This window comes from Carcharodon carcharias, chromosome 5 (assembly GCF_017639515.1).
Source record: "Carcharodon carcharias isolate sCarCar2 chromosome 5, sCarCar2.pri, whole genome shotgun sequence".
Classification (NCBI taxonomy): Eukaryota; Metazoa; Chordata; class Chondrichthyes; order Lamniformes; family Lamnidae; genus Carcharodon; species Carcharodon carcharias.
The window spans coordinates 16,424,175-16,443,441 of NC_054471.1; the positions used below are offsets into that span (position 1 = coordinate 16,424,175).

The 19,267-nt window shown below is 43.7% G+C and overlaps 1 protein-coding gene across 1 annotated transcript in view; it reads left to right on the forward strand.

Moving 5' to 3' along the window:
• The window catches only part of LOC121278115 (dynein heavy chain 8, axonemal-like), a 1,831,678-nt gene that overhangs the window by 994,493 nt on the left and 817,918 nt on the right, over positions 1-19,267 (forward strand). The window contains exon 45 of the mRNA XM_041188200.1: positions 17,277-17,455. Coding sequence (XP_041044134.1) covers positions 17,277-17,455 — 179 coding nt within the window. The remainder of the gene's footprint in view (positions 1-17,276; positions 17,456-19,267) is intronic.

Here is a 19,267-nt window from a genome sequence, read left to right on the forward strand (position 1 = left end):
TACATAGCATCACGTTGGCACTGAAATTCATAAACCACATTACTCATTTGCGTGATAGGCAGAACATCTTTTTGGCTTGACGGCAATATCCTATTAGTGGCAGCTGCCACTTGTGTTGCCACTGCATAGTAGCAGCATCAAACAGCTAGCTTCACCTGTTGCTCAGGTTTTTGAGATACCTTGCTCTTACAGGGTAATCTGAAGTAGACTGGGCATTTTTCAGGGCTGAAAGCGATGGCCTTAGGCCTGTTCATGAGTTTGCATGATATACTGTGCGAAATGATCTGATCGTGGTAGTCATTATCCTGCAGGATGTCTTTGACGTTCCCTATTTCAACATCAAGCTTATTTGATAAGCAAATGGCTTAGGCCCTATTTACAAGGGTGCTGTTTAGACCAATCTTATAGCATGTGGAACTGTAAGAATCCCAATGCATATATTGACCAGTGAAGGAAGCTTGTGGTAGACTGTGGTAGAGAACCCTCTGGCAGGTTTCTCAACTGTATGTCATGAAAAGGGAGGTAAAGAGCTCTGAAGAAGGGTCATATGGACTTGAAACATAAACTCTGTCTCTCCATCCACAGATGCTGTTAGACCTGCTGAGTATTTCCAGCATTTTCTGTTTTTGTTTCAGATTTCCAGCATCCGCAATATTTTGTTTTTATCTTTGAGTTAATTTGACTGCTCCATTTCAAAGCTGAATTTGAGGGCTTTGAAGTGGGTGAGGGGCCTAATGTGGGCCACCTCCAGCCCTAGTGTGGGACCTCTCTCTGCTGTTGTGAGCCAGTTTCTCTTGTATGAAAACAGAGGGAGAGAACGTGAGCAGGATGTATGGCATTGTGTGGACTGTTTGTGTTTGCTCCATGCCCTCAAATTCAGTTTTGAAATGGAGCAGTCAAATTAACTCAAAGATGAAAGCAAAATACTGCGGATACACCAGGAGATAGAAAAGGTGTGTAAGAAAGGCAAGGTTACAGTGATCAGGGGGGATTTCAATATGCAGGTAGACTGGGAAAATCAGGTTGGTAGTGGATTCCAAGAAAAGGAATTTGTGGAATGTCTACGAGATGGCTTTTTGGAGCAGCTTGTGATGGAGCCCACTAAGAAAAGGCAATTCTAGATTTAGTGATGTATAATGAGGCAGATTTGATAAGGGAGCTTAAGGTGAAGGAACCCTTAGGAGGAAATGACCATAATATGATAGAATTTACCCTGCAATTTGAGAGGAAAAAGCTGGAATCAGATGTTATGATATTACAGTTGAATAAAGGCAACTACAGAGGCATGAGGGAGGAGCTGGCCAGAATTGACTGGGAGATGAGCCTAGCAAGAAAGACAGTGGAACAGCAATGGCAGGAATTTCTGGGAGTAATTTGGGAGACACAGCAAAAATTCATCCCTAGGAAGAAGAAGCATACTAAAGGGAGGATGAGGCAACCATGGCTGACAAGGGAATTCAGGAACAGCATAAAAGCTAAAGAGAAAGCATACAATGCGGTGAAGAGCAGTGGAAAACCAGGGGATTGGGAAGCCTACAAAGACCAACAGAGGACAACTAAAAAAGAAATAAGGAGGGAGAAGATTAAATATGAGGGTAAACTAGCCAGTAATATAAAAGAAGATTGCAAGAGTTTTTTTAGACATATAAAGGGTAAGAGAGAGGCAAAAGTGGACATTGGGACACTGGAGAAGTAGTAGTGGGGATCAAAGAAATGGCGGAGGAACTGAATAGGTACTTTGCATCAGTCTTCCCAGTAGAAGACATGAGTGACATCCCCAAAGTTCAAGAGAGTCGGGGGTCAGAGGTGAGTATGGTGGCCATTACCAAGGAGAAGGTGCTAGGAAAATCGAAAGGTCTGAAGGTGGATAAATCACCTGGACCAGATAGATTACTGAGTTCTGAAGGAGATAGCTGAAGAGATAGCAGAGGCATTAGTGGTGATCCAGAGGACGTTCACGAGAATGATCCCAGGAATGAAAGGCTTAATATATGAGGAATGTTTGCGGCCTCTGGGTCTATACTCGATGGAGTTTAGAAGGATGAGGGGGGATCTGATTGAAACATACAGAATACTGAAAGGCCTGGATAGAGTGGACGTGAGGAAGATGTTTCCATTAGTAGGAGAGACTAGGACCCGAGGGCGCAGACTCAGAGTAAAGGGAAGACTTTTTGGAACAGAGATGAGGAGAAAATTCTTTAGCCAGAGCGTGGTGAACCTATGGAATTCATTGCCACAGTAGGCTGTGGAGGCCAGGTCATTGAGTGTATTTAAGAACGAGATAGATAGGTTCTTGATTGATAAGCGGATCAAAGGTTACGGGGAGAAGGTGGGAGAATGGGGTTGAGAAACATATCAGCCATGAGTGAATGGGGAGCAGACTCAATGGGTCGAATGACCTAATTTTTGCTCCTATGTCTTATGGTCTTATGAACAGTGTGTCATTGTGCTGACTGGTGAGGATGTGGCAACAGTGAGGCCAGTGGTGAACACCCTTGTGAGGATCCTGCATCATATCATCCCGCCCTCAACGCTACTATGATTGCTCTCTCTCCTGCTTTAGACTCTGCTTTGGTTCACAGGGAGTTCTGCCAAGCGATCGACATCCTCAGGCAGCCAATCCCTCAGCCCCATCCAGGTCCTCACCTCCAGCCAAGAGCACACCTCCTCCACTGAAAAGCTGTAAATATGCAGCCTGGGAGACCCATCACAGTGTTTACCCACACCCACCACCAGCACAGAGACACACATCTTGGTGGGACCTAGATCTAGAGCAGGATTAGGGTCAGAATCGGGCAAATACCACACTGACACGTGTCCGCAGCAGGAGGGCGGCAGGTTCAGCTGAGCTCCCCAACACTCAGAGGACTACTGGGGAAGAGGCACCTGTGAGGTCTGAGTCAGATGACAAGCTTCTGGATTCGGCCTTCTAACTCATTGTGACTGCAGAAGGCAGGGAAAAATCACAAAGAGTTGTTGGAAGCCCTCAATAGTGTGACACGCGAGTAGGAGGATTGCTTCCGCCTGCTCTCTGATGAAGTGGTGCCTACATGTGCCACGTATGGAGATCTCCATGGGAAAGATGGCAGATGCCATGGAGACCCTCGTCCAGCAGAAAGTGGAGATCTACAGACCTAGCATTCAATCATGGCAGCCATAGGTGAGCACCCGCAGTGGCAATGTGAGAGGTAAACTGGGCACCTCGATGTCCCTCCAGGTGCTCTTTCCCCTCAAGGACTCTGGCTGTGGCCCTTGGGCACGCAAAGGCAGAAGGACACCCCTGGGTCATCCGCTCAAGAATCTCAGAGGCTGTCCTCTCCCTCCGGGTTTCCTTTGCCTGTGACCCCCTCAACCTTGTCCTCTGTCACAGCAGGGAGAGCAGCTGGCCCACAGGAGCACAGCCAAAGCAAACTGGGGCCCTCAAGGCCATAGCTCTCCAGAGGATGCACGTTGAAGTCATCAGAGGCAACAGGGCCGTTCATTGCACAGGCTGTCTTCATTCCTCCTGCAGACCTCAGGGCAGCATGGAGAAGAAGTGGTAGTCCAAGAAAAGTTAGGAATTTCTGATCACAAGTAGTGCACATGTGAATACATTTGTTACTTTATAATCTGAAAATATATTCAATTTCACTGAATAACGTGTAATGGTATATTTTAGCTTCATTCACAGGCTTTGTGAGTTCTCCCCCTGCATCCTCCCCCAACTAACAGTTCAGCTGCACGCAGCCTGACCGCGAATGATTCTGGAGGAAGAAGTATGTTAGTGGCCGTGCCTTTTGAACCCTCATGCAAGCACTCTCTCACGTGTGCAGAGCCTCTCTCCATCACACTCATCTCAATGTCCTGAGCATTTTCAATGCTGCCTGCTGGGATTCTTTTTCAGTTGTCCATCTGATCTGACCCGCATCTTTGCCCACCCATTGATCGCACTCCTATTCAGCACCTGTTCCCGTCCAACGTGAGGATCCACTCAGTTTTGATTTGAAAAACATAGTCATAGTAAGATTTATTCTCAGCTCCCCACCCATCCCCTTTCCCCAGTCACCCATGTCCTTTCCTCCATCAAGATAAAAGCAAAACACTGTGGATGCTGAAAATCTGAAATAAAAACAGAAAATGCTGGAAAAACTCAGCAGGTCTGACAGCATCTGTGACGAGAGAAACAGAGTTAAGGTTTTGAGCCTGTATGCTCTGAAGAAGGGTCATACGGACAGTGCAGCAGAGTTAACGTTTTGAGTCTGTATAACCCTTCTTCAGAGCTAAAAGGAAGTAGAACTGTGATGAAGTTTATACAGTTTAAGGGGGTGGAGCAGGTGAAACTAGATAGAAGGCCAGTGATAGGTGGGGGCTAAGGAGAAATTGACAAAGATGTCATGGACAAAAAGACAAAGGGAGTGTTGATGGTAGTGGCGAGGGCTAAAGGAGGTATTGATAGTGGCATAAAGGTAAGAAAGCAAAATGTGTTAATAGCAGAACAAGTGTCAGCACTCACATGGAACAAGTAACAGATGGCTCCTTTGGGGGTGGGGTGGGGAGAGTTCAACAACTTCAGACCATGAACTCTCTCCTCTATCTTCACCACTTGTTTATCCCCTTTTTTAAAATTTATTTTTATTTTTTTATCCACTTATTTTCATTTTTATTAATGTATTCATTGTTTTATCCCCGTTTTATCCCTTTTTTCGCATCCTTTTTCCCCAACCACCACCCCGTCCCCCCCACCCACCCCCAACACCTCATCCCCTTCCCACGGCACCTTCCCATGCAATCGCAGAAGGTGCAACACCTGCCCCTTTACCTCCTCCCTCCTCACCGTCCAAGGGCCCAAACACTCCTTTTAGCTGAAGCAAGGCTTCATTTGCACCCCCTTAAATTTGGTCTACCGCATTTACTGCTCCCAGTGCGTCTCCTGTACACTGGGGAGACCAATAAACAACTATTACTTGCTACTTGAGAGTCCTGAATATTTTGCAGCCATATCACAGTAATGACGACCATGTCATACCATTCAAATTGAACTTGCATGTGCAATTCATCCAATTTGTTGCTTGTAGTCTGTGCATTTGTATAAAGATTACTTATTTGGGTCACAAATCCTAACCTTTCCTTTTGCTCTGATGTTTTACTCACACATTTCTTATTTCTCACTTTAAGTTTAATTACTTTACATCTTTCAGTACTCCCTTTCCCTGAATTATCTAAAACATTATTCCTGACTGTTACTCTACTTTCTCCCTTTTCATTTGTTTTGGCACTATTATTTATGTTGCATTAGCACCTGAACTTTCCTCTTCTTCTGTTTAAATTACTAGTAATTGTTTTGTTTGTCTATGCCACAAGGATCTTGGTTTTAGTCCAGTTCAGCTGAGCCCATCTCACCAGTACAGTTCCTTCCTGTCCTAGTCCCAGTTCCAGTGTTCCATAAAATGGACCTCCTCTTTTCTACATTGCTCCTTCAGCTCCTTCAGCTAAATGCTCAACTTTCTGATCTAATTATCCCTACACCTTCAGTAGTAATCCTGAGATTATAAATTTTGAGACCTTTATTTTAGCTCCTAGTTCCTGTACTCTCGAAACAGAACCTCTCGCTTATTCTTCCCTTGGATATTGTTCTCAAAATGGATCATAATGACTGCATCCTCTGTCACCATCTCCAATATTCTTTCCAGCTTGTGCAAGATGTCTCAGGCAACTTACCATATGGGTGGGACTATTAACCCTGTTCCTTTAATTAATGAATCCTCTAAACTGATTCCTGGGATGGCAGGATTGTCTTATGAGGAGAGACTGTGCCAGTGAGGCTTGTATTCACTAGAGTTTAGGAAAATGAGAGGGGATCTCATTGAAGTTTATAAATAGTTGCTTGGTGCTACAGAACTTGAGTATTGTTAAGGATGACTATTCCCCCTAAGATCAACCCGGACATACACATAAGTAAACCTGACAAAGGGACTGGAATAGTCATCCTTAACAAGCATGACTATGTCAACAAAATGCATGCCATTCTGAATGACAGGTCCAAATCCATATCCATTGGACCTGCCATTCAACATGACTGGACAACCTTGCTCGAAAGTAAGCTAAAAAACCGCTTGCTGGACTTGTGTAAGAGCTATGAGTTATCATGTAATATATATGACAGGGTTTGTACTCACGGTTTGCTACGCCTGCATATGTATGGGCTGCCCAAGAGACACAAAAGTGATGTCCCTCTTTGCCCCATCTTATCTATGACCAGTTCTGCTCAACATGAATTGGCCAAATAATTGAGCGAATTGTCACAACCAGTAAAGAACTCCTTCACATTTGTGAAGGTCATACAGGACTTGCATATCGATAACAATGCTGTGTCCATGTGCTCATTTGACATTGCTCACCTATTCACCAATGCTTCATTTAAGGAAGTTGTTGTAGGGTGGCCGAGTTGTACTGTTAGTAATAGAGTTGAACTGCAGACACTTCTTAAGTGGAAACATTAAGTTTATTTACAATATACTCAGCAACAATTACACATTGCTTTCAACTCCAACTCTATCTCAACATTGTCTGCTGAGGTAGACCGTGCTAATCTCCTATTGGTTACTACAGATCATTCCTAACAAGTATTATTCTTAAAGGTACATTACACACTAAATAAAACCATAGTTGCTACAGAAGCCATAGATATTTGCGCTGCAGCACTATATCATGGCGATCTAGACCCGCCACCATTGCATGAATCAGTATTCATTGCACTTTTGAACTCGATAATTCACACAGTTGAGTTCAGTTTTAATGACAAAACAAAAACAGAATTACCTGGAAAAACTCAGCAGGTCTGGCAGCATCGGCGGAGAAGAAAAGAGTTAACGTTTCCAGTCCTCATGACCCTTCGATGAGGACTCGAAACGTCAACTCTTTTCTTCTCCGCCGATGCTGCCAGACCTGCTGGGTTTTTCCAGGTAATTCTGTTTTTGTTTTGGATTTCCAGCATCCGCAGTTTTTTTGTTTTTATCTCAGTTTTAACGACACTATTTTTGCCCAAGTAGCTGGTGTTGCCATGGGATCCCCTCAAGGCCCAGCTCTCACAAACACCTTTGTTGAGAAAAGTGTCTTTGATGGAATAACAACTAACCTCCAACCCCTCACATATTTCCAAATGGGAATGATACATTTGATTTGTATTTAAATCTGCAGCTGCATGTAACAATTTCCTTACATGTGTTAATGGGCTCCATAAACAAAAACAAAAAGTGCTAGAAAAACTCACCAGGTCAGACAGCATCTGTGGAGAGAAGGACAGAGTTAACGTTTCGAGTCCGTATGACTTTTCTTCAGAACTAAAGAGAAGTAAAAATATGGTGACATATACACTGTTTAACGGGGGTGGGACAGATGAAGCTGGATAGAAGGCCAGAGATAGCTGGAGGCAAAGGAGAGATTGCAAAAGATGTCATAAAGAAAAGGTCAAAGAGGTGTTGATGGTGGTGATACTGGCTAAAGGAGGTGCTGATGGTGACATTAAGAGTAGAAAGCAGAATGAGCATGTAACAGATGGCCCTAGTGGGGGTGGGGTGGGGAGAGGGGATGGTGTGGGAAAAGAAGATCGAAACAGGCTGAAAGGTAGGGATAAAACAATGAATCAAAATGGAAATAAATTTTTAAAAATAATAATAAAAGTAGGTGTAGGAAAAAAATCTATATAAAAATAATTATTTGAAAAAAGGGGATCAAAAAGGAGTGAGGATGGAGGAGAGAGTTCATGGTCTGAAGTTGTTGAATTCAATGTACAGTCCAGAAGGCTGTAAAGTGCATAAACGGAAGATGAGTTGCTGTTCCTCCAGTTTGTGTTGAGCTTCACTGGAACATTGCAGCAGGCCAAGGACGGACATGTGGGCATGAGAGCAGGGTGGTGTGTTGAAGTGGCAAGTGACTGGAAGGTCTGAGTCATGCTTGCCGACAGACCAAAGGTGTTCTGTAAAGCGGTCACCCAGTCTGCTTTTGGTCTCTCCAATGTAGAAGAGACCACATTGGGAGCAGCAAATGCAATAGAGCAAATTGAGGAAAGTACAAGTGAAGCACTACTTCACTTGAAAGGAGTGTTTCGGCCCTTGGACGGTGAGAAGGGGGGAAGTAAAGGGGCAGGTGTTGCACCTTCTGTAAGCATGACCCAGACCTTCTGGTCGCTTGCCATTTCAACTCACCACCCTGCTCTCATGCCCACATGTCCTTCCTTGGCCTGCTGCAATGTTCCAGTGAAGCTCAAAGCAAACTGGAGGAACAGCACCTCATCTTCTGAATAAGCACTTTACAGCCTTCTGGACTTAACATTGAGTTCAACAACTTCAGACCATGAACTCTCTCCTCCATCCTCACTTCTTTTTGACCCCCTTTTTTCAAATATTTATTTTTATTTATTTTTTCCCACCTATTTTTATTATTATTATTTTTAAATTTATTTCCATTTTTATTCATTGTTTTATCCCTACCTTTCAGCCTATTTCGATTCCCATACCATCCCCTCTCCCCACGCCACCTCAACTAGTGCCATCTGTCGCTTGCTCATTCTGCTTTCTACTCTTAATGGCACCATTAGCACCTCCTTTAGCCAGTATCACCACCATCAACACCCCTTCAACCTTTTGTTTATGACATCTTTCGCAATCTCTCCTTTGCCTCCAACTATCTCTGGCCTTCTATCCAGCTTCACCTGTCACCCCCCTTAAACAGTATATATTTCACCATATTTTTACTTCTCTTTAGTGCTGAAGAAGAGTCATACAGATTCAAAACATTAACTCTGTCTTTCTCTCCACAGATGCTGTCAGACCTGCTGAATTTTTCTAGCACTTTTTGCTTTTGTTTCAGATTCCCAGCACCTGCAGTATTTTGTCTTTATCTTAATGGGCCCCATCCTGTGCTCCAATTCACCTATGAAATGGAGCAGTACTTCCTTGAAGTACTAGTTAAGAAATCTGCCAAGGGGTTCTCTACCAAGGTCTACCGTAAGCCTACCTTCAGCGGTCAGTATACACATTGGTATTCTTACAGTTCGACAGGCTACAAGATTGGTCTTATCAGCAACCTTGTAAAGAGAGCCCGAGTCACTTGCTCACCATGCAAGCTTGGTACTGAAATAGGGCACATCAAAGGCACCCTGCAGGATAGTGGCTACCCTAATCAGATCATTTCATGCTATATATCTCACAAACTCATAAATGGGCCTAAGGCCATCACTTTCAGCCCTGAAAAGCATCCAGTCTACCTCAGATTACCCTGGAAGGGCAAGGTATCTCAAAAATTTGAGCAACAAGTGTTTCATGCTGGATGGAAGTTGAGTGTGGGGTGCTCTTAACAGGTCTTCTGGAGACCAGGAAGGTGTTGGGGGAGGGAGTGCAGTAGGGGCAAGGGTGGTGGGGGGATGGGTTGTAATGTCCAGGCAGAAAACACCCAGGGGGGAAAAGGGAGGATGATGATCACAAAAGGGATCCCATGGAGGAAGCATCCCTTCTTTACCCTGCAATGCCCAAGCCAGCTACCCTGCTGAGCTACCCCGACTATCCCTGAATTCCTCCCACCAGCCTGAAAATTAAATTGCAACCTTGGCAGAAAGCGGCCCTAAAGTATCTTTAATTGGCCATTTAAGAACCACAATTGGGGCAAGGATAGGCAGGCTGCCCTAGACCTTGCCCGCCATCTGTAAAATCATGGCGAGGTCAGGTGTGGCAGTTAGGTGGTAGGCAAGCCACTCGCAGGATTTTACAAATTTAACTTACAACCATAAACATGCTCATGGGGAGTGTCGTAACATTCTGCCTCTTGAGTTTCCCCATAACTGATGTTAGATTAACTGGTTGCATTTTACACTGTTTAATCTGCTCTTTCTTCTTGAACAAAGGTGTTATTTTGGCGACTTTCCAATCTGTTAGCACAATTTTGATATTTAAGGTGGATTTAATAATTATGACTTGAGTCACTTCCAACCCCATCCTGAATTCCTTGAGGAATCTTTAGGTTAATTTGTCCTGTGCTATAACAATTTTTAAACAATAAACACTACTTCCGGCATTCAGCAACGCTGAGGAGTACATGGATGGTACACTTAAGGTGGCGGTCACAATACAAGTCAGAAGCATGTAGGCAGAGAGGGAATGGGTGACCACCAGAAAGTCTAGGAGGACCAGACAGGTAGTGCAGGATCCTCTGAGTCTATTGCGCTCGAGAACCAGTTTTCCATTTTGAGTGTCAGTGGAGTGAATGTTCCTCAGTGTAGTGCAGCAAGAGCCAAGTTCAGGGCACCACCGGTAGCTCGTTTGCATGGGTGAGAAGGAAGGAGAATGGAAGAGGAATACTGGTAGGGAATTAATAGTTAGGGGAACAGACAGGCATTTCTGCGGCTGTGGGCGTGACTCCTGGTACCAGGGTAAAGGATATACAGAGCAGCTGCAGGACATTATTAAGAGGGAGGATGAACAGCCAGAGGCTGTGGTTCACATTAGTACCAACGATATAAGTAGAAAGAGAGATGAGGTCTTGAAAGTAGATTTTAGGAAACTAGGCAAGACTTTAAAAAGCAGAACCTCAGAGGCAGAAATCTCCCTATTACTACCAGTGCCAAGCGCCAGTTAGCATAAAAATAGGAGGTTAGAGCTGATGAATGCGTGGCTGGAGGGATGGTGTAGGAGGGAGGGATTCAGATTCCTGGGGCATTGGCACTGGTTCAGGGGGAGGTGGGACCTCCTGCTGGATGGTTTGCAACTCAGTGGGGCCAGTACCAATATCCTTGCTGTGAGGTTAGCTAGTTTAAACTAGGTTGACATGGGGATGGGAACCTGAGGTTAGACTCAGGTGGGGCAAAAACAGGAATAGCCCAGACAGAAAATCAGTGAGTGATCTGGAAGACAGAGGAAGAAAAAGATAGAAAATATAAAAGAGACTTTGGCAGTGCTCAAAGGACTTCAATACAAGGAGTACAGCAAATACAGCTGATGAGCTGAGGACACAGATACAAGCGTGGCAGTATGATATAATTGCCATTACTGAAACATGGCTTAAAGAGGGACAGGAATGGCAGCTCAACATTCCTGGTTATATGGTTTTCAGCTGGGAAAGAAAGGGGGCAAAAAGGGAGGAGGGGTGACAATTTTGGGAAGAGAAGCAATTACAGCTCTGACGAGGAATGATATGTGGGAAGGATCATCAACTGAAGCCATATGGATTGAGCTTAGGAATAAAACGGGGCAGTCACAGAATCACAGAATGATGCACGGCAGAAGAGACCCTTCGGCCCATTGAGTCTACACCGACACATGAGAAACACCTGACCTACCTAACCAATCCCATTTACCAGTACTTGGCCCATAGTCTTGAATGCTATGACGTGCCAAGTGCTCATCCAGGTACTTTTTAAAGGATTTGAGGCAACTTGCCTCCACCACCCTCCAAGGCAGCGCATTCCAGACCGTCACCACCCTCTGGGTAAAAATGTTTTTCCTCACATCCCCCCTAAACCTCCTGCCCCTCACCTTGAACTTATGTCCCCTTGTGACTGACCCTTCAACTCAGGGGAACAGCTGTTCCCTATCCACCCTGTTCATGCCCCTTATAATCTTGTACACCTCGATCAGGTCGCCCCCTCAGTCTTCTCTGCTCCAACGAAAACAACCCAAGACTATCCAACCTCTTTTCATAACTTAAATGTTTCATCCCTGGCAACATCCTGGTGAATCTCCTCTGCACCCCCTCCAGTGCAATTACATCCTTCCTATAATGTGGCGACCAGAACTGCACACAGTACTCCAGCTATGGCCTCACCAAGGTTCTATACAACTCCAACGTGACCTCCCTACTTTTGTAAACTATGCCTCGATTGATAAAGGCAAGTGTCTCATACGCCTTTTTCACCACCCCACTAACATGCCCCTTCACCTTCAGAGATCTATGGACACACACGCCAAGGTCCCTTTGTTCCTCAGAACTTCCTAGTGTCATGCCATTCATTGTCAAATTACTCCTTGTCAAATCACTTTGTCAAATTACTCCTTCCAAAGTGTATCACCTCACACTTTTCAGGGTTAAATACCATCTGCCACTTATCTGCCCATTTTACTATCCCATCTATATCTTCCTGCAGCCTAAGACACTCAATCTCATTGTTAACTACCCGGCCAATCTTTGTATCATCCGCGAATTTACTAATCCTACCCCCCACATAGTGATCTATGTCGTTTATATAAATGATGAATAATAGGGGACCCAGCACAGATTCCTGTGGTACGCCACTGGACACTGGCTTCCAGTCACTAAAGCATCCTTCTGTCATCACCCTCTGTCTCCTACAACTAAGCCAATTTTGAATCCACCTTATCAAATTACCTTGTATCCCATATGCATTTGCCTTCTTCATAAGTCTCCCATGTAGGACCTTGTCAAAGATTTTGCTGAAATCCATATAAACTACATCAACTACACTACCCTTATCAACACAACTGGTCACATTCTCAAAAATTTCAATAAAATTTGTTAGTCATGACCTCCCTCTGACAAAGACATGCTGACTATCCCTTACCAAACCTTGCCTCTCCAAGTGGAGATAGATTCTCTCCTTCAGAATTTTCTCCAATAGTTTCCCTACCACTGACGTAAGCTCACTGGCCTGTAGTTCCCTGGCCTATCTCTACAACCCTTTTTAACTAGTGGAACCACATTAGCTGTTCTCCAGTTCTCTGGTACCTCCCTCGTGGCCAGAGAGGAATTAAAAACTTGGGTCAGAGCCCCTGCGATCTCCTCCCTTGCATCCTTCAGCAGTCTGGGACACAAATCATCTGGACCTGGAGATTTATTCACTTTTAAGCCTGCCAACACCTCCAGTATCTTGTCACTCCCTATATCAATTTGCTTAAGATCCTCACAGTCTCCCAGAGTTCGATACTTTCATCCTCATTCTTTTGCGTGAAGATGGACGTGAAGTATTCATTCAACACTCCAGCGATGTCACCTGGCTCCACCCATAGATTGCCCCCTTTGTCCTTTATGGGCCCTACTCTTTCCCTGGTTATCCTCTTTCCTTTGATTTCCTTATAGAATATCTTGGGATTTTCCCTACTTTTACCAGCTAGAGCTTTGTCATATCCCCCCTTTGCTCTACTAATTGCTTTCTTAAGCTCCACCCTGCACTTTCTGTGCTCCACTAATGCCTCCGCTGATTTGCTCCCCTTGTACCTGCTACAAGCCTCTCTTTTTCTTCTCATCTTAACCTGAATATTTCTGACCATCTATGGTTCTCTGAGCTTGTTACTCCTTCCTCTCACCCTAGAGGGAACATGTTGAGCCTGCACCCTCCCCATTTTCTTTTTGAATGCCCCCCTCTGCTCCTCTGTAGATTTCCCCACAAGTAGCTGTTCCCAGTCTACCTCGGCCAGATCCTGCCTTATTTTACTAAAATCCACTCTTGCCCAATCCAAAACATTTTTTTGCAACTTGTCTATTTCTTTGTCCATAACAAACTTAAACTGAAACATGTTGTGGTCGCTGTCACTAAATGCTCCCCCATCACCACCTCAGCCACCTGTCTGGCTTTATTCCCCAGAATTAGGTCCAGCACTGCGTCGTCCCTTGTTGGACCCTCTACATATTGACCTTAAAATTTCTCCTGTACACATTTGAAGAAATCCACTCCACCCAAGCCCTTAACACTAATCTTAATGCATGTCTCACTATGGAGAATGTACTATAGACCCCCAAACAGTCAGAGGGAGATATAGGAACAAATATGTAAACAAATCTCTGAGCGGTGCAAATAAATTAGGGCAGTCATTGTAGGGGATTTTAACTACCCCAGTATTAACTGGGATAGTTTTAGTGTGAAATGAATGGAGGGAATGGAATTTTAATGGTGCATTCAGGACAATGTTTTTGACCATTATGTAGCAAGTCCAACAAGAGAAGGCGTGGTTCTGGACTTAATTTTAGGAAATGAAGCTGGTCAGGTGGAAGGAGTGACAGTGGGAGAGCGTTTTGGTGGTAATGATCATAATTCAATTATTCTTAACATTATTATGGAAAAGGACGAAGATAGAACAGCAGTTAAAGTTCTAAATTAGAGTAAGGCCAATTTTACTGAGCTGAGAAGTGATTTAGCAAAAGTGGATTGGAAGCAGAAACTTGAAGCTTAATCAGTGTCAGAGCAGTGGGAGGTATTCGAAGGGGAGATTCAAGGGGTTCAGAGCAAATATTTTCCCACAAAAAAGTGTGAGATGGCCAAATCATGAGCCCCCTGGAAGTTAAGGAGAATACAGGTTAAGATAAGGCAAGAAAGGAAAGTTTATGTCAGAAACCATGAAGTCAATACTACAGAAAGCCAAGGGTATAGGAAGTGCAGGGCTGAAATCAAAGAGGAAATTAGAAAAGCAAAGAGAGGATATGAATGAATATTAGCAAGCAAAATCAAGGTGAACCCAAGGATATTTTATCAATACATTAAGAGTAAGAGGATCAAAAAGGAAAGAGTGATGGCCATAACAGATCAAAAAGATAACCTATGTGTGGAGGCAGAGGATGTGGGCATGGTTATTCAAGAATACTTTGCATTTGTTTTCACAAAAGAGAGGAACAATACAGACATTGGAAGAGGAGTATGAAATATTGGATGTGATCAACATAGAGTGATATGTTGAAAGTGGATAAATACCCAGGGCCAGATGAAATGTATCCCAGGCTGTTAAAAGAAGCCAGGGAGGAAATAGCGGAGGGCCCGGCCATCATCCTCCAATCCTCGTTGAATACAGGTTAGGTACTGTAACATTGTACCTTTGTTTAAAAAGGGAGAGAGATAAACTAAATGATTACAGGCCAGTCGCTCTGGCCTCGGTGGTGGGCAAATTATTGGAATCAATTCTGAGGGACAGGATAAACCGTTAATTAGAAAGGCACAGATTACTCAAAGATGCCGGCATGGATTTGTTAAGGCAAAGTTGTGTCTGACTAATTTGATTGAATTTTTTGAGGAGGTAACAAGGAGGATTGATGAGGGTAGTACAGTTAATGTGATCTACATGGAATTTAGCAAGGCTTTTGACCACATGTTAGACTGGTTAAAAAATAAAAACCCATGGATCAAGGGGAATGTAGAAGGCTGGATACAACATTGCCTCAGTGGCAGGAAACAAAGGGTAATTGTTGACAGCTGTTTTTTCTTACTGGAAGGCTGTTTCCAGTGAGGTTCCACATGGCTCAGCACTAGGTCTCCTGCTATTTGTGGTATCTATTAAATGATTTGGATGTAAAAACAGGGGGAATGATCAACACCTTTGCAGGTATTACAAAAATTGGGCACATGGCTGACAACAAGGAAGATAGCTGTAAACTGCAGCAAGATGTCTAAGGACTGGAAAGGTGAGCTGAAAAGTGGCAAATGGAGTACACTTAGAGAAGTGTGAGATAATACATTTCGGGTGGGTGGGGAGTCAAACATGGCAAAGGAATACTCAATAAATGGGAGAATACTAAAAGGTGTAAAGGAAGTGAGGGGACCTTGGAGTGAATGTCCACAATCGCCAGGTGGGAGTAGCTATAACTTTCTTTGACTCAGTATCTCCACTTAACACATCCAGCTGTGAAGGAGGTATTAGCTGGAATGCCTTTGTCGTGGTGTTTCACCTTGACGTCCAGGCCAGTGTTTGTTGTCAAGCTTTGTCCTCATATCGATAATGTGTGGAGTTGGGAGCTAGTTATTGTAGCTGTGGGAATTTTGGCTGTTTTATACAGCAATGAGTTGCGCCTCTGAATTGGTCTCGCCTAAAACATAACCACATGCTGGCGTTGATGTGGTCAATGGCTAAAGACAATTGGGAAAGAATAGCCACAGTATTTTAAGCCTGAGAGTTGCCACCGTTATGGGAAATGTATAATTCTTGACATGGGGTGGTCAGCGAGTATCTGCCTGTGTACAGTTGCTGCAAAGCTGCCTGGCGGCCGAGGGACAAGAGTCCTCAACCTTTCGAGTAATCATGAGGAAATAAAACATCGATGACTATCAAATACTAGCCCAGCACCCATCAAGAAGAGTACCAAGGATGCAAGTTGGGGGAGGGGGTCCCCTCCAGAGCTGGGGTGGCTGTCCTGATACACAGCCACTTTGGTGATGGTGGCAGGATTAGTTCACTTGAATCAAGAGACTTTCTCTGACATGACACCCTTAGACAAGCCCCAAATGGTTGGGTAAGGACCGACGCAAATCCCCAGGTACATTGGGTCAGATATCTTATGTTACTTTACGGATGTTATGTTCCTGTTGTTGCTCGAATGCTGTTGTATGTTTAACTAATGTAATATTATATCAAATTATTAAATCATGCGTAAACATCTCCAGACAATCGAGAAACCAACCAGAACTACCTCCATTCTCTGTGGCATGATTTCATTGATTGGCTGATCCTGCAGAATGAATGGTCGTATTGTATAAGATCTGCCCTGGTCCTTTGCATAGCCCCCCCCCCCCCCTCGGTGGTTGTGGTCACTGCTAGAGGTAGTTTCTTTGATGGGTGACATAAAGGCTTAAAATATGCACTCCCGGGCATTATATTCTAGCAGGACAGGTAGATAAGGTGGTTAAGAAGGCATACGGAATCCTTTCATTTATCAGCCGAGGTATTGAACATAAGAGCAGGGGACTACGTAAAATATTAGTTAGGCCACATCTTGAGTACTGTGTGCAGTTCTGGCCACCTCATTACAGAAAGGATGTAACTGTACTAGAGAGGGTACAGTGGAGATGTACAAGGATGTTTCTGGCACTGGAAAATTCCAGTTATGAGGAAAGATTGGATAGGCTGGGGTTGTTCTCCTTGGAACAAAGGAGGCTGAGGGGAGATTTGACTGAGAGTTACAAAATTGTGAGGGGCCTGGATAGAGTGGATGGGAAAGGCCTATTTACTTTAGCAGATAGGTCAGTCACTAGGGTCATTCATTTAAAATGATTATTAGAAGGATTAGGGGAGAGATGAAGAAAAATGTTTTCACCCAGAGGATTGTCAGGGTCTGGAACACACTGCCTGAATGTGCAGTTGAGACAGATGCCCCTAACTCATTTAATAGCACCGGAAGTGCTGTAACCTGCAGGGCTATGGGCCGAATGCTGGAAAGTGGGATTAGTGTGGCTCATTTTTTAGCTGGCACAGACATGATGGGCCAAGTGACCTCTTTCTGTGCTATAAACTTTCTATGATTCTACACTGCTCATGCAGGATATTCACTGTTTTTAATTTAATGGTAAATAGTGTGTTTGGTTCCAATTGCAGGTGCTACATCAGCTTAGCTCAAGCTTTGTGGATGAATATGGGAGCTGCCCCTGCTGGACCTGCTGGTACAGGCAAAACAGAGACTGTGAAGGACATGGGCAAAGCACTTGGAAAATATGTTGTTGTGTTCAATTGTTCCGATCAAATGGATTTCAGAGGATTAGGCAGAATCTACAAAGGTATGAAAGCACAAAAGTGAACTGTCATATGTAAAGTGAAGGCTTATTAGAATCAGAACAGGATTAAGAGGAGGAATAAGCTTGAGGAATCCTCAAGCTTGGGTCCACAATTTAATAAAATCATGGATGATCCTCAACTTCAACTCCACTTTTTCACCAAATCCTCATATTCCTCGACTCCCTTAGAGTCCAAAATTCTATCAATATCCAACTTTTATATACTCATCAACTGAGCATTCATAGCCCTCTGATTTAGAGAATTTCTAAGATTCACAACTCTGAGTGACTAAATTTCTCATCTCATTTTAAAATGTCTGCCCCTTATCCTTGGACTAAACTCCTTAGTTCTCATTTCTGTACCCAGATGAAATACCCTCTCAGCATCTGCCCTATCAAGGCCACTCAAAATCTTATATGTTTGAACGAGATAACCTTTCATTTTCTAAACTCTAGAGATATAGGCCCATTCTAATCAATCTGGTCATCATGGCGTAATCCTTTCATCCCAGCATTCACCTGCCTGCTAGTGTATGCAGCTTTACTGGCATCTATGACATGTATGTATATAATTGAAATTTAAAATTGACTTCTTTAAACAAAATAAAATTTTCTATACGCTTTTGTGATTTTACAAAGTAAATAGCCAAACAGCATGAAAAAGTGCCCTTTCCTACATCAGAAAAAAAGGGTCTGATTTTACCATTCTTTGCTGCTTGGGAATTCCCATTTTGGAAAACTGCTAAAACTGAACTTCTAGAGCCATGGGGATAGGACATCACAATGATAAGTTTAAAGGGGATTCCCTACTTTGCAGCTAACTTTCCTGGCAAAACATTCATGTCGCTCCAGTGCAAAGGTACCCAACATAAATGGTCAACTTTTAGGCACTTGTCAACCTGACAGTCTGTACAGATTTCAAGCACAGGCCAAAATTTTCCTTGCAAAACTTTATCAACAGTCCTTAATGTTTCTATGTTCTGAAATGCACTCAAGTAGCATAGGAATACTGTCCCTCTAAAATTCCGTCCCTTCCTCTGAAAGCCTCACCTTAACTTTTAATTCCCTATGAATAGCCCAAGTGTTCAGAACTCACTTCTTATTGCCCAGTCATATTTCAGCTGCTGAGAGAATTTTACTGCTCCTAGTATAGTCCTCCATCTCCGTTCCCTTAATTTCAAGGAACACAGACCTGAAAGTTTGTGGTAAACATCTATTTGGACCACCTAAGGACTATTGAGGCCTGCCTTTCTCTGTCAAAAACTTCACATTATCCCAGGATTATCCTGGAATCCTGCACTACACACAATCTTCTTAAACCCCTCTCCATTGTTTGTGCTCCCACCACCTTCAACCCCCCACCCCCCAAGCCCCCAATCACCCTGAGGAGGCAGTGGTGTAGAGGTATTGTTGCTGGGCTAAGACTGCAGAGACCCAGAGTAATTTCCTGGGTTCGAATCCCACCATGGCAGATCTGGAATTAAATGTCTAATAATGACCATGAAACTGTTGTTAATTGTTGTAAAAACCCATTTGGTTCACTAATGTCCTTTAGGGAAGGAAATCTGCTGTCCTTACCTTGTCTAGCCTTCAGTTAACTTCAGACCCACGGCAAAATGTGGTTGACTCTTAAAAATGCCCTCTGAAATGCCCTAGCAAACCACTCAGTTTCAAGGGCAATTAGGGATGGGCAATAAATGCTAGCCCAGCCAGCGACACCCACACCCCTTGAACAAATATATATATGAAAAAAATGTGAGAAGTTCATGTGTTAATTAATATTCATTATGTTTAATTGTATTCAATAAGTGGGCA